Here is a 15,895-nt window from a genome sequence, read left to right on the forward strand (position 1 = left end):
AATAAAAAAGGGTATAATCATATGCGAATGCTAGCACACAGTAGGGAAGAGAGGGAAGAATAGAAGTTCACTGGATTATACAAAAGTGAATGAAGTGAAGGGAGGGCAATGGGAATAGGAAAGAGTAGAATGAATCAGACATAACTTTCCTATGTTCATATATGAACATAATGAACACTGTAATGACACATGATGTTCAACCATCAGAATGGGATCCTAATTAAAATAAGCTATACTCCATGTATATGTCAAAATACATTCTAATGTCATGTGTATCTAAAAAGAACAAATCTAAAAAATGAGCAAAAAAATAAGGGCATAATCAAAGATGTGCCTGGCTACACTTTTTTTTTTAACACTTTAGAAAATCATTGCTTACACCAAAAAGGTTTAAATGTGAATTATCTTGAGGGGTTTGTGATGGATGTAAAAAAATGAAAAAGTTCTATAAGCACCAAAAAATTAAATCCCATCAGGTATGGAAGAGACATGAGAAGATCTGTAATTGCCTTTGGTAGATGGAAATTTAGCTACATATTTCTACCCCTAAGAATTTCTGCCATAAGATATAACCACTAGAACAATTTCTTACTATCTTTAAAGTGAATCAGAGATATAGCCTCCTGAAAATAAAAGCCAAAACAAACAAAAATAAAACCACTAACCAGGCTTTGATGTTTTATTAGAACAAAATTTCAACAAAAAGTGGCTTTTACTTACAGAATTTAATGTCTGTGGGGACATCTAACCCACTTGGTCCCAAGTGAGAAAAACCATTACGCCTATTCATTTATTTTCAATATTCAGTTTACATACAAAAAAAAACAACTTTGTTTCACATTCATAAAAATCCCAATATTAGAAATGGCAAATAAACCCTCCCTTACCTATCCCTTAATTAAATATACAAACATTTTCAAAAACACAATTTAAATTGGTTTAATCTTGAAGTGTAATCCAATGAGACTGAAAACTAAACATTTCAAGTCCTGTACCAAATAGTAAAATACTCGAAGGCCTTCAGGATCCCTAAAATATAAAAAGGTAAAAGTTACTTTTTAGTCCTAATGAAACATAATTTTATAAATTCCTTAAACAAAATAAAAAATTTGTAACAATTCAGTTAATGGAATGGAGAAAGGAAGAATTCTGCTGACAACTAAAATGAGAAACTGAATGACAACTAAAAGGAACAAACATGTCTATCTTTTCTGTAAGAAAAAAATGTAAAGTTTTTTCATTAGTATAATTTTTACCTTTAAAGTATTTATCTCCTTATGGAAAGTAATAGCTATGCATCACAAAAACATGTAAAGCAGAAAAAATAATACTTATAACACTATAATGCTACTACCCTCATGCAATAATGATACTTTGATATTTCTATGTATTTTTTCCATAACTAAAGTCATTCTCTGTGCCCTTTTTTGCATTGTTTCCACAGCATTAAAAAGTTATACATTTCATTTATAATTTTCATTAATTTAACCATTCTCTCTTTGATAAACATTTGGATTATTTACAATTATAAACAATGTTTTGATGAGTATCTTCATGCATAATAAAGCTTTTCCAATATTTGAGAATAGGTCCCAAAACAGACACTCAGAAATGAAATTACTAGAGCAAAGATGAATGAAAAATATTAAGAGTTTCTGAGGCATATTACCAAAATGCCAATGCCATATCCTTACCAACTGCAAGAAAATATATTTTAAAAGAATGTGGTTGTTTTTTGGGAGCACAGCCTTTTGTGTCCAATGGTTATTATACATTCATTCCTTTTTCCTTTCCTCAAATAAATTTTTACATAAAGCACATATTATGTGTCAGGCACTGTAATAACTGAAGATACAAGAATCTCTTGGAGCTTACACTCAAATCAGTAAAGCAGACAAATAAGTTATAGAATGACAGGAAAAAAGTAAAAGCACTTTGAGGATATTTTGAGGGAAACAGGCAGGAAAAAATGGCTTGGATCAGCTGATGCTACAAAAGTCCACAGGAGACACGGAACATAGGAAGGATAGGTAACTAAAAGCATTCTTAAGCTACACTGGAAAATATATTTTCAAGTATTAAACCCATGAAACAGAATAATAGTATATGGGCTAATGATGCTGATATAATGCAATAAGGATTTGTGACATTATATGCAGATTTTTATATAAATAGCTAATAAAATCTTGCCTTTACTGTATAATGTTGGATTCAGATAATATTTTAACAGTGCAATACCCTAACTTCTTTGATAAACAAGATAACAAGTCTTCAATAACATAAAAATCAGAATTACATCTGCATAATAAATTGATAGGCTTCTACTAAAATAATCTTGGCTCGCAAACTGACTGTAGTTGTAAAATAAGCCTCTAATAATTTATTAGATAAATCTAATAATTTGTTAATTTAGCCATAATGTTTTAACATACTCACTTTGACTGATTTACATCAATAAGAGAACCTATTTTTGATGTGGTAAAAGAAATGTGTTCATCTCCAATTACAATTTCAAGTTCCTAAAAAAAAAAAAAGCAGAGAACTATAATTAATATAAAAGATATCTGAATTCTTGCTACAAAGAGATCCCATTTTTAGCTGCAAGTTTTCTAGCATTCAACAGAACAAGAAGGAAAAAAGGAAAATGTTAGGTATCACTCTGTCCTTAAAAATAAAAGCCTCACTGACAAGTCACCCACTGACTAGTCACAAGCACTATCTTCAATTTTAGAACCAAGAATTGGTTATAGAAGATACTATAAAATGAACTGACAGAAATATTTATTATGCTAGTAAAACTAGAGATATAATTGAGCACATTTAGTAAAAAAAATTAGTCATAAACTCATTTTTATATTTCTCACTTTTTTCTCATTTTTTTATTAGTGCATTAGAGTTGTACATAATGGTGGGATCTACTATTACATATTCATAGGTGCACACAACATAACAATATAATTTTGGCCAACTGTCATTCCCCAGGAGGATCCCTTTCCCTTCCTTCTTCAGTCCTCCTGGTCTCTTTTTTCTACTGGTCTCTCTTCTATTTTCAGGAAACACCCCCCACCCACCAGACACAAACATACCTTTCTTGTCTTTTTTCCTCTCTAGCTTCCACAAATGAAAGAGAACATGCAAACTTTGACCTTCTGAGTTTGTCTTATTTTGCTTAACGTAATGGTCTCAAGTCCTATCCATTTTCCTGCAAATATCATATTTTCATTTTTCTTTAACACTGAATAAAACTTTATTGTGTATACATACCACATTTTCTTTATCAATTCATCCACTGATGAACATCTAGGCTGGTTCCATAGTTTGGCTATTGTGCTATAAACATACGCATAAACATACACATCCCTGTAGTATGATGACTAATATTTAAGGAAACTGAGGAGTAATATAGCTGGGTCATATGGTGGTTTCATTCCTAGTCTTTTGAGGAACCTCCATACTGATTTCCATAGCAGTTGTACTAATTTAGAGTCCCATCAACAGGGTAAAAGAATTTCTTTTTGTCTACATCCTCTCTAGAATTTATTATTGCACAAATCTATTTTTAATGTAATAAATACAAATGTATTTTCCCTTTCTACAAGGTTCTACAAATAAAATGCATGACATTAATAATAGGTACCACTTTAGGGTTGGGGCTGTAGCTCGGTGGCAGAGCACTTGCCTAGCACATGTGAGGCACTGGATTCGATCCTTAGCACCACATAAAAATAAACAAAATAAAGGCAGTCTGCCCATCTACAACTACAAAAAAATTTTTTAAAAAATAATAATAGCTACCACTTTAGTACCTATTATGTTTCAGGCCCTGCTGCTTGGACTTTACATTTTCTGTAATCCCTAAAATAATTTTATAAGCAGGTTTTATCAGTCTTATTTTACAAATATGTAATTCAAAATTTATAAAACATAGGAAAGATTTATAGCCACTAATAAATGATACAACTGACTATAAAACTTAAAGACTAATACCCTTTTGAATTCATCAATTAAAATTTAGAACTTGTAAAGCAAATACAATATAGTTATTCCCAGTAGCCATATAATGTATAAATTTTTCTCTAGATTGTTTATCAGCAAATCTCACACTCAAAATTAAGGGGCTTTTCTGTAATTAGTTTTTAAGTTAAATTAACAAACAGATGCTACTAAAGATATTCTACTTATATATGTAATCAGAAAATCTAATTATGCAGAATTTATAGCACATACCAAATGGAGAATTAAAAAATAAAAAAAAAAAATAAAAAAAAATCACAAAATTTTTGACTTAAGGATCCAACAGGTAGTTTCTGCAGCATGTCTGCTCCTCCCCACTAACCAAAACAATGAACACATGGTCAAGTGGGTAGATGAAACACTAGGCTCTTTCCCTGAATTTAAAAGATAAAAAATGTTACTTGCTGCTGTTACTGTTTTGTAGTACACATGTATAAATGTAAAAAACAAACTGAAGTCTAAATTTACCTTTTAAAAGTGATAAAATGGATAAAATAAACTGTTGACTATTATCTTTGCTTTCCTACACATTTCTTTAAATAGAAGAGTTAATTTACTATTACTGAGTATCATCATGTTAAGATTTCTCCACATTGCTCCTCTAGTCAAAGGTGGTGATATAAATTACAATCTTTAGGAATACACAAAAGTGAAACAGAATGTTTCTTCCTTTCAGGGGTAGTATCTTATTTCTCCAAAAGTTGCAAAGATTCAATTGAGAAACCAAACTGTCCTTTTACAGAGTGAAAGTAGCCCTTTAAGAGTTCTTCAGACACCCTTTAGAAACATCAATTATTCTGAAGGGGATATGAGACGCAAATACAATGATTTGTTTGAACAAAGAAACCAATCAAATCATTTTCTGGAGAACAAAGGTGCAAGGAAGAATTCTTAAAGTTATAAATCGGAATAAAGTGAATTATATATAGTTATGAGAACCCCAAGTCTCAAATTTCACAAATAACACTTGTACTTGCTCCTAATAAGTAACATATAATAGAAATCATCATAAAAGTATGAAAGCAGCATAACTGTGGTTTGAGTGGCTATGGAAAATACTATTCAGAAAAATATCTAAATTTAGAGCTGTGTGCTGACTCCTTTACCACTAGGAAATAACAGAGAAAATGAAGCTAAGTGAAATAAAAGTAGAGTATTTACCACATGCCTACTTAAGTAGAAAACAAAAGAATCAACAAGTAAATAAATAAGAAACAATCATTAACAAAATTTAACATTTATGTATATGAAGAATCACTAAATACAAACCTGTCGCCCAACCCTGTCAGGGGGAGGCCACAGGGCATCATCTTCTTTTGTAATTTCACTGTCATCAATAATTCTCTTCAGTTCTTCCATTACACTCTTATGTACATATGCCTGAAAATAAATTATAATAAAATTTCATAATGTCCAACTATATCCTTCCACAACTCAGCAGGAAATGAAAAAAGTTACAAATTCTGAATATTCAAATGGAACACAACGGAAGGATTCAATTCTGATTCCAAAAGAAAAGGATGACCATCATCTACTCTTCTCAAGAATATTATTTTTCTTTACTCTCTTGTCTTTTCCTTTAATATTTTTTTTCTTCTTGCTATTATAAGCCCCTTTAAAATTTTATATTACTCCTTTGTAACATGAGGACTCAAGTATTTGAGTGGTTAAGGGTGACAACACAATATCTATGAGGTGAAGACACAAATCCAAGTACACATCACTGTTAGTACTCTGAATTCTTTTTATCCTAATTTGAGACTTTCATTTAAAAATTATACTATGTCTATATCATGATTGTTAGTTTTAGTGAACAGTGTAAAAAGACAAAGTTAACTATAAAATGAATTAAATGATAAATTTGAATATCTCATTCAGATTACTTTGTTATTGATATTACGATCTTATCTAATTGAAATGGAAACATTTCAAACTATAAATTGGCTTCTTCCTTAAAACATGGCGTTAGATGAACTTCTGTGAATTCGACAGAGGAAAATGAATCAAAAGTTAAAAAATTAAGACATCTGAAAATCTTACCTCTTTCCTGATCATAACATCATTTTTGTAATTGCTGTTGTTGGCATATCTAAGCTTTCCTGTGGGGAGTGGGAAAAAATTCAATGTATAATATCAAACACTTCTAAAAAATAAAAAATAGAAAATAAATGACACTGTAAGCAATTTTGAAGGTAAAGACCATTTTACACTACCAATTTTATTAATATCGCCTTCCACATGGGGTAAGATCAATGCTAGTCATAGTAATACTCACTGGTAGTTGAGCTAGCCAAATTTTAAAATATTCTATGCCTTCAATATATAATGGGTCACTTTTAAGGCTTATTTAAAGTCATGTCATGTTCTATTTTAATTATTTTCCTTCCAATTAAAGTGTACATATTTATATTACTTCTTTTGGAATTGTGAGTACAGGCTGGTGTCATGGCTCACACCTATAATCCCAGCAGCTCTGGAGGCTGAGACAGGAAAATCACAAGTTCAAAGTCAACCTCAGCAACTTAAATGAGTCCCTAGAGAGACCTTGTCTTAAAATAAAAAATAATAAGTGCTGTGGCTCAATGGTTAAGCACCCCCAGGGTTCAATTCCCATAACAAAAATAAAAACAGAACTGAGTAGGAAGAACACAAACTATGTGCTGTTCCTCAAAACTGATCAGTTTATCAGCAGGTTTATATTTAACTCTAATCCATCACAACTTTCTTACTCCCTGGTACACACATTCCCAAATGGCAACCCAGTTGCCCAGACACAGCTATGGTGTGATCCTGATCCTCTACAATGATAGATTAACCTAATGAGGTATACCACTTAGAAACTGCAATTTTCATGACTCATTATCACTAATGTTAAGTAAGTGAAATGTTGGGGTGGAAGATTAAATGAATGAGAACCACTGTTCTAGCATGAAATTACTTGATAATATTGGGTGATTAACTTATGTGCTTAGCTAAAAGTGATGTGGACAAGCTGTATGGTGTCCACAGGCAAAGGCCTGAAAACAGTAACATGAAAGAGGGGGTGGGTGGTGAATTAAAGTAACTTTCACTCCTGAACTGAATTTAGAAGAGACATGGGAAAAACAAAGGCAAGTAAGGGAATTAAGATTCCTAAATAATTGCAGGACTGTAGTTATTTTGAGTTTTGCCTGAAATGCTTGACATTGTCCCATTTCCTGATATATGATCCTCTCCTAATTTTTCTTTCATGCTCTCATAGAATCTTGTCCAAAATATACATACATCACTTAATATCCATATTGCTTTATAGTTACATGGCTATGTCTCCCACCAAGACTTAATTCCTGGAGGAAAATTAAAGTCTTAGTCATTACTATATCTTCAATTTCTGTACTTACATGTTGCAATGCACAAAACATACATTCAAATAATAAAAATCCATGCAGCTGTACTGTCCTATTGCAGGCAGACAGTTCAATATATAGTAACAAAAGAGCAGGCACTGTCAAAGACAGTACTCCTTAAACTACATAGGCAATGGTTTTAATTAACCTTCTGCTTATGCTATTCTCCAAGATTTTTTTTCCTTCCCTCAGAAACCAAGGAAAACTGTTTTATTTCAAAACTCATCTCAAGTGTCTATCATCTAGGAAGCTTTTCCTGACTCCCTCCTGTAGAACTAACCTCTCCCCATCCCACCCCCCCCATCCCCCTTTTTTGGTACTCTTAATGCATGTACATGTTGAAAAACTGTATTTAAGTACCTAAAACAAACTATACTCATTTGTTCACATGTCTGGCTCCTCTACAAATGTCTTAACACACATGAATAAATGTGTGAACGAATAAAATGAATGAATGAGTAGTCCGAAAGTTACTGACTAAAGATTTTATGCATCCTTGGAACAACACTTGATGCCGTGCTAATAATGTTCAAACATTTAGCTGATAACGACGTAGCTTTTAAAGTCCCTTCTAGTGCGCCGACTCTAGGATTCTGACTACTGTAGGTTCAACTTTTCAATGCGTGGCGGGGTCAGCTTTTCCGAGTAAGTTACTGCAATTAATTTTCTTTTATTCACGAAACAACTTAGGCCCTCCTATAGTCTTAAGCTTTTTTTTTTTTTTTTTTTTTTTTTCCTCGCCAGGAGAGGTGGCCACTGTGTCCCACTCAAGCCGCGGCTCGCTCATCCTACCCCGCCTCGCCTCCTCCGCGGCCTCTCCTCCTGATTCCCCTTTCCCACCACTGTCCAAAGTTTCGGCGACGGCGACCCCCTCCACTGCTCACCGTCTGGCCGAAACTCGAACTCTAGAAACTCGTGTCCAAACTTCCCCTTGTGCCCTACGTAGTAGCGCAGGTAGAAATCACTAGCCATAGCCATTTTTGTCTCCCGGATGCCCGCCGACAGCTTGGCCAACGTGCCGCCTGGCGCCAGTTAGTGACGTCAGTCGCTCAGAATAAGTGCGTCACTGCAGCCGCCTCTCTTCCGCCTCCAGAGCTCCAGGAAAAAAGCTTGAAAGAAACCCGTAGTGTGCCAGGCTGAGGAATGCTGGAGGGAGCTTAGCGGCGACTTCGGTTCACTGAGATCGGAAATGCATTATTTTCAAAATGAAGTAGAATTCATTATTTTAACAAAGAAATGTTAAAATGTAATAGCATTTTTTATGGACTTAGAAGCAAGGTTTGTAGAGTCTATTTTACTTTTTGGCCCTCTTAATTCTCAAGGCTTCCTGTGTTATGGGTATGGCTTTTAGGATTTTAAAATAAGCGTTCGCAAGGGCGGTTTACTTTTTCAGTCTCTCATATCTTGTGGCATCCTGCGAAGTGGGTGTGACTTTATTTTTCTATAATTGGTGAGATGAGTGGAAATACATTCCACAAAGTGACAGAACCAGAATGCGACCCGTTTCTTTTGCCCGATTGATTCCTAACAAGGGACTTTGGAAAACGATAACTAGTTATCTGGAAGCCAAACAATAAGAAACAGAAAGAATCCTTCAGATGACAGGTTTGAAATTTAGAAATGCACGTGAAATTGAAAAGCCCTGACATTTGATGTAAATGAGCCTTTTGGGGTTGGGGGTGCACTGGGAATGGAACTCGGAAGCGCTTAACCACTGAGCCACATCCCAGCCTTTTAAAATTTATTTAATTTATTTTGAGACAGGATCTAACTAAGTTGCTTAGGGCCTCGATTACTTGCTAAGACTGGTGTCTAACTGATCTTCCTGCCTCAACCTCACAAGTCGCTGGAATTACAGGTAATTGCGCCTGGCTGTAAATGAACCTTTAACAGAACTGAGATACTTAATTCTTTTTTGGGGGGTATGTTGACTTAGCGTTATTGAAATCTGTTACAGAAGACAATTCAAATAAAAATCACAGTCTTGATTTTAAGGCCTGTAGAATCTTGAGCTTTTTCACCACACAACAATGCAAAATATATTAGTTCAAACTACAGTGTAAAAACATTCTAAAAATGAATAATGTGCCCTGATTAAATGTTTGCAAATGGTTTCTGCCTAAGCACTTAACAACTGTTATAGCTCTTTAAAAAAAATTCAAACGGTTTGGAATTTAACGAGAAAATTCACATTTATTGTAACTTGAAAGCTGTTCATGTTCAGCCCCAACTTTCACAAACTACTGGAAGATACTTTGGAAAGTAATTCACATTTTTTTCATAGCAGGGAAAATTTTACTCACATATGATATTTGAAATCACCTCTTGCAATACAAATGCAAAATAAATTCTCTAGACTCTCCTGGCTTCAACCATAGTAAGCACAATTTGGGAAAAATAAAACAGAGTTCAGTGTGAGAAGTAGCTGAAATAGACACTTTTTTTAGGAAGGCTTCCTCTGTTTTTGTGAAGCATTCTCTCAGTAATCAGGCTCTTTTAAAAAGAACCTATTCTATTCCCAAGACTACAATTAAAAGTGGAAAGAATAAATCTGATGGCCCTTAAAACAAACTTCATCATGTCAAGGCAATCCCTTAACTCATGTCTCCTGATATTTCATTCAATTTCCTACTAATAGCATCATTTCCCCTCCCACTGGAATATGTGAGGTTCTCTGTATTAGAAACACTTGCCTTTTGTTGTTGTTCTTGTTGTTAGCTTTAGGTAAAATGTCTTTTGAAAAATGTGTATAATTCTACATCTAGTTTCCTGGTATGTAAGGAATGGAAGTGGGATATGTCCCTGGGATCATTGTAGATATACTTTACTTCTCTGCCAACTATTTAGGAAGGTCCCTTGACCCTTTAGAGATTAGAATTCAACATAGAAAAAAAATTCAGTTGTCAAACACCTGTTGCCAGTTTAGAACAAAGCTATACCACATAGAAAATTTCCATTTATTAAACCTTATCTCATGCAAACTTAAATTTTAAAAAGTAATCATTTCAGGCACCAGTGTAGATCATGAACCTACTTAAGACACAAACATGGTAAAACAAATGTTTATATTTTCCATCTTCTTTTAAAAAGTATGGCATTTTTGGCTGACAGAATAATCATTATAGATCAAACCTGTTGCTAAGGAACACTGTGTTTGTGGGGAGGGTGCAATTCTGGGGATCAAAACAGGGCCTTGCACATGTGAAGCACACACTGTACTACTGAGCCACATCCCAGCCCCAGAGAACACAGTTTTAGACCTGGTAACAGAAAATCATCTGGTAGCTAGACACTTGGCCAATATTCTAAGACTAGAATTAAAGGCATTCTTTTGTATTCTGTCCTTTAATAATTTTCAGAGGAAACCAAGGCTTCCAGCTCAGTAGAGACTTTAATCAGACTGTGGGTAATGTTCTTCAACAAATTCAATAGATCAGGGGAGGGAGTTCTGCACTGATGGGGCTCTCACCACTCACTGCTTTTGTATCAGTTTTCCATAGCTGCCTCTCCCAGCATCATAGTCTTCTATGATTGTGCAGAGATACTTCTGCCCTCCTTAAAGCCTGCATCCCAGTCTGTGGGAATGATCTGGTCATCCAGATGTGTTCCATTTATGTACCACATGGCATTTTCTGCATCAGCTCTTGAATACTGTTCCACAAAACAGAATCCACATGCTGGTTTTTTTAAAATTTATCCAGACGCAGAATGATCTTTGTGTCACCACTTTTGCTAAAGAGTTCAAAAATCTGATTTTCAGTTGTGTAAAAGAAAAGATTTCCAATGTACAATGTAGCAACTTTTCTTCAGTAATTTTTCTTGTTCTTCATTGTCACCCTGAAGTGCTGGTCCTGGTAGGTACTGGCTCATCTCCACATTGGAGTCACTGCACAGCCCCTTCAGGAGGCCACCAGATATAGTATAGTGCAGAGACGTTAACGGGGATGCAGCAACTCAGGGAACAACCTGAGATACTTAATTCTTTTTTTTTATTCGTTTTTATTGTAAACAAATGGGATACATCTTGTTTCTCTGTTTGTACATGAAGTAGAGGCATACCATTTGTGTAATCATACATTTATTTACCCAGAGGAATAGTTTTTGATACATTGTTATTTTTTTCCTCCCGCCACCCCTCCCACTCCTCTTATTCCTCTATAGAGTACCTCCATCCTCCATTCTTGCCCCCTTCACACCCTCTATATGTGTCATCATCCACTTATCAGTGAGATCATTCGTCCTTTGGTTTTTTGAGATTGGCTTATCTCACTTACCATGATATTCTCCAACTGCATCCATTTGCCTGCAAATGCCATAATTTTATTATCCTTTATGGCTGAGTAATATTCCATGGTATATATATACCACAGTTTCTTTATCCATTCATCAATTGAGGGGCATCTAGGTTGGTTCCAAAATCGGCTATTGTGAAGTGAGCAACGATGAACATTGTTGTGGCTGTATCTCTGTGGCTGTAGTATGCTAATTTTAAGTCCTTTGGGCATAGGCCGAGGAGTGGGATAGCTGGGTCAAATGGTGGTTCCATTCCAAGTTTTCTAAGGAATCTTTGCACTGTTTTCCAGAGTGGCTGCACTAATTTGCAGCCCTACCAGCAATGTATGAGTGTACCTTTTCCCCCACATCCTCGCCAACACCTGTTGTTGCTTGTATTCTTGATAATCCCCATTCTAATTGGGGTGAGATGAAATCTTAGGGTAGTTTTTATTTGCATTTCTCTTATTATTAGAGATGTTGAACATTTTTTCATATGTTTATTGATTGCTTGTAGATCTTCTATCAAGTGTCTGTTCATATCCTTAGCCCATTTGTTGATTGGGTTATTTGTATTCTTTGTGTAGACTTTTTTTTTTTTTTTTTTTTTTTTTGGAATGCTGGGGATCGAACCCAGGGCCTTGTGCTTACAAGGCAAGCATTCTACCGACTGAGCTATCTCCCCAGCCCCCTCGTGTAAAGTTTTTTGAGTTCTTTATATATATTCTGGAAATTAGTGCTATATCTGAAGTATGAGTGGAAAAGATTTTCTCCCACTCTGTAGGCTCTCTTCACATTGCTGATAGTTTCCTTTGCTGAGAGAAAGCTATTTAGTTTGAATCTGTCCCAGTTATTGATTCTTGCTTTTATTTCTTGAGCTATTGGACTCCTGTTAAGGAAGTCCGATCCTAAGCCAACAAGGTGAAGATTTGGACCTACTTTTTCTTCTATAAGATGCAGGGTCTCTGGTCTAATTTCAAGGTCCTTAATCCATTGTGAGTTGATTTTTGTGCAGGGTGAGAGATAGGGGCTTAGTTTCATTCTGTTGCATATGGATTTCCAGTTTTCCCAGCACCATTTGTTGAAGAGGCTATCTTTTCTCCATTGCATATTTTTGGCCCCTTTGTCTAGTATGAGAAAATTGTATTTATTTGGGTTTGTGTCCGTGTCCTCTATTCTGTACCATTGATCTACCTGTCTATTTTGGTGCCAATACCATGCCGTTTTTGTTACTATTGCTTTGTAGTAGAGTTGAAGTTCTGGTATTGCAATACTCCCTGCTTCACTCTTCCTACTAAGGATTGCTTTAGCTATTCTGGTTTTCTTATTCTTCCAGATTAATTTCATGATTGCTTGCTCTATTTCTGTGTGGTACCTGATTGAGATTTCAATTGGAATTGCATTGAATCTGTATAGCACTTTAGGTAGTATAATCATTTTGACAATATTAATTCTGCCTATCCAAGAACATGGGAGATCTTTCCATCTTCTAAGGTTTTCTTTAATTTCTTTCTTTAGTGTTCTGTAGTTCTCATTGTAGAGGTCTTTCACCTGTTTTGTGAGATTGATTCCCAAGTATTTTATTTTTTCAAAGCTATTGTGAATGGGGTAGTTTTCCTAACTTCTCTTTCTGAAGATTCATCACTTATGTATAAAAATGCATTGGATTTATGAGCATTGATCTTGTAACCTGCTACTATACTGAATTCACTTATGAATTCTAAAAGTTTTCTGGTGAAATTTCCTGGTACCTCTGAATATATATCATGTCATCAGCAAATAGGGATAGTTTGAGTTCTTCTTTTCCTATTCATATCCCTTTAATTTCCTTGGTCTGTCTAATTGCTCTGACTAGAGTTTCAAGGACAGTGTTGAATAGAATTGGTGAAATAGGGCATCCCTGCCTTGTTCCAGTTTTTAGGGGGAATGCTTTCAGTTTTTCACCATTTAGAATGATATTGTCCATGGGCTTAGCAAGATGACCTTTACAATGTTAAGGAATGTTCCCACTATCCCTATTTTTTCTAGTGTTTTGAGCATGAAGGGATGCTGTATTTTATCAAATGCTTTTTCTGCATCTGTTGAAATAATCATGTGATTCTTGACTGTAAGTCTATTGATATGGTGAATTACATTTATTGATTTCTGGTTGTTGAACCAACCTTGCATCCCTGGGATAAAACCCACTTGATCGTGGTGTACAATCTTTTTAATATATTTTTGAATGTGATTTTCTAAAATTTTGTTGAGAATTTTTGTGTTGATGTTCATTAAGAATATTGGTCTGAAATTTTCTTTCCTTGATGTGTCTCTGTCTGGTTTAGGTATCAGGGTGATATTGGCATTATAGAAAGAGTTTGGGAGGGTTCCCTCCTCTTCTATTTCATGAAATACTTTGAGAAGTATTGGAATGAGCTCTTCTTTAAAGGTTTTGTAGAACTTGGCTGAGAACCCATCCGGTCCCGGACTTTTCTTTGTTGGTAGGCTTTTGATGACTTCTTCTATTTCATTACTTGAAAATTGATCTGTTTAAATTGTGTATGCCCTCCTCTTTCTGTTTAGGTAATTCATATGTCTCTAGAAATCTGTTGATGTCTTTGAGATTTTCTATTTTATTGGAGTATAGATTTTCAAAATAGCTTGTAATTATGTTTTGTATTTCATTCGTGATATTTCCTTGTTCATTCCGAATTTTAGTAATTTGGGTTTTCTCTCTTCCTCTCTTTGTTAGTGTGGCTAAGGGTTTATCAATTTTGTTTATTTTTTCAAGGAACCAACTATTTATTTTGTCAATTTTTTCTATTGTTTCTTTTGTTTCAATTTCATTGATTTCAGCTCTGATTTTAACTATTTCCTGTCTTCTACTACTTTTGGTGTTGCTCTGTTCTTCTTTTTCTAGGACTTTGAGCCATAGTGCCAGGTCGTTTATTTGTTGATTTTTTTCTTCTTTTATTGAATGCACTCCATGAAATAAATTTTCCTCTAAGAACTGCTTTCATAGTGTCCCAGAGATTTTGATATGTTGTTTCTTTGTTCTCATTTACCTCTAAGAATTTTTAAATTTCCTTCCTGATATCTTCTGTTATCCATTCATCATACAATTGCATATTATTTAAACTCCAGGTGTTGGAGTAGTTGCTGTTTTTTTCTCTGTCATTTATTTCTAATTTCAGTCCATTATGATCTGATAGAATACAAGGTATTATCTCTGTCTTCTCGTATTTGCTAACAGTAGCTTTGTGGCATAATATATGGTCTATTTTAGAGAAGGATCCATGTGCTGCTGAAAAGAAAGTGTATTCACTCTTTGTTGGATGGTATATTCTATAAATGTCCATTAAGTCTAAATTGCTGATTGTGTTTTTGAGATCTATGGTTTCTTTGTTCAATTTTTGTTTGGAGGATCTGTCCAGTGGTGAGAGAGGTGTTTTAAAATCACCTAGTATTATTGTGTTGTGGTCTATTTGATTTCTGGCATTGAGAAGGATTTGTTCGACGTATATGGATGAGCCACTGTTTGGGGCATAGATATTTATGATTGTTATGTCTTGCTGACTTATGCTTCCCTTAAGCAGTATGAAATGTCCTTCTTTAACCCTTCTGACTAACTTTGGCTTGAAGTTCACATTATCTGATATGAGGAGGAATACTCCAACTTTTTTGCTGAGTCCATGTGCATGGTATGTTTTTTCCCATCCTTTCACCTTTAGTCTATGGGTATCTCTTTCTATGAGATGAGTCTCTTGCAGGCAGCAAATTGTTGGATTTTTCTTTTTAATCCAATCTGCCAGTCTATGTCTTTTTATTGGTGAGTTCAGACCATTAACATTCAGGGTTATTATTGAGATATGATTTGTATTCCCAGTCATTTGACTCATTTTTTTTTTGACACGAATTGGTTTCTCCTTTATTTGGCTGTTCCTTTAGGGTAGTTCCTCCCTTTGCTGATTTACATCATTGTTTTTCATCTCTTCCTCATGGAATATTTTGCTGAGAATGTTCTGTAAATCCGGCTTTCTTTTTGTAAATCCTTTTAACTTTTGTTTATCATGAAAGGATCTTATTTCGTCATCAAATCTGAAAGTAAGTTTTGCTGGGTATAAGATTCTTGGTTGGCATCCATTTTCTTTCAGAGCTTGGAAAATGTTGTTCCAGGCCGTTCTAGCTTTTAGTGTCTGGATTGAAAAATCTGCTGATATCCTTATTGGTTTCCCCCTGAATGT

General features: G+C 34.7%; 1 protein-coding gene across 1 annotated transcript; it reads right to left on the reverse strand.

Annotated features, from left to right (window-relative positions):
• Window positions 1-665: 665 nt before the first annotated feature.
• Window positions 666-8,422, reverse strand: Magohb (mago homolog B, exon junction complex subunit). The gene is made up of 5 exons (XM_047547954.1): window positions 8,285-8,422; window positions 6,055-6,113; window positions 5,284-5,394; window positions 2,437-2,519; window positions 666-1,029 (listed from the first exon to the last, which is right to left on the reverse strand). The coding sequence occupies exons 1-5, from the start codon at window positions 8,376-8,378 to the stop codon at window positions 930-932; spliced, it is 447 nt and encodes a 148-aa protein (XP_047403910.1). The 5' UTR covers window positions 8,379-8,422; the 3' UTR covers window positions 666-929.
• Between the last annotated feature and the right edge of the window lie 7,473 nt (window positions 8,423-15,895).

This window comes from Sciurus carolinensis, chromosome 4 (genome assembly GCF_902686445.1).
Source record: "Sciurus carolinensis chromosome 4, mSciCar1.2, whole genome shotgun sequence".
In the NCBI taxonomy this organism is placed as follows: domain Eukaryota; kingdom Metazoa; phylum Chordata; class Mammalia; order Rodentia; family Sciuridae; genus Sciurus; species Sciurus carolinensis.

Excerpts from the sequence above, each read along its gene's own strand:
- Magohb (XM_047547954.1), bottom strand. The coding sequence starts at position 8,378 with ATGGCTATGGCTAGTGATTTCTACCTGCGCTACTACGTAGGGCACAAG. Across the intron at positions 2,520-5,283 it reads CTGACAGGGTTGGGCGACAG|GAACTTGAAATTGTAATTGG; the intron begins GTTTGTATTTAG and ends TTTTTTTTTTAG. Across the intron at positions 1,030-2,436 it reads ATTGATGTAAATCAGTCAAA|GGATCCTGAAGGCCTTCGAG; the intron begins GTGAGTATGTTA and ends TTTATATTTTAG.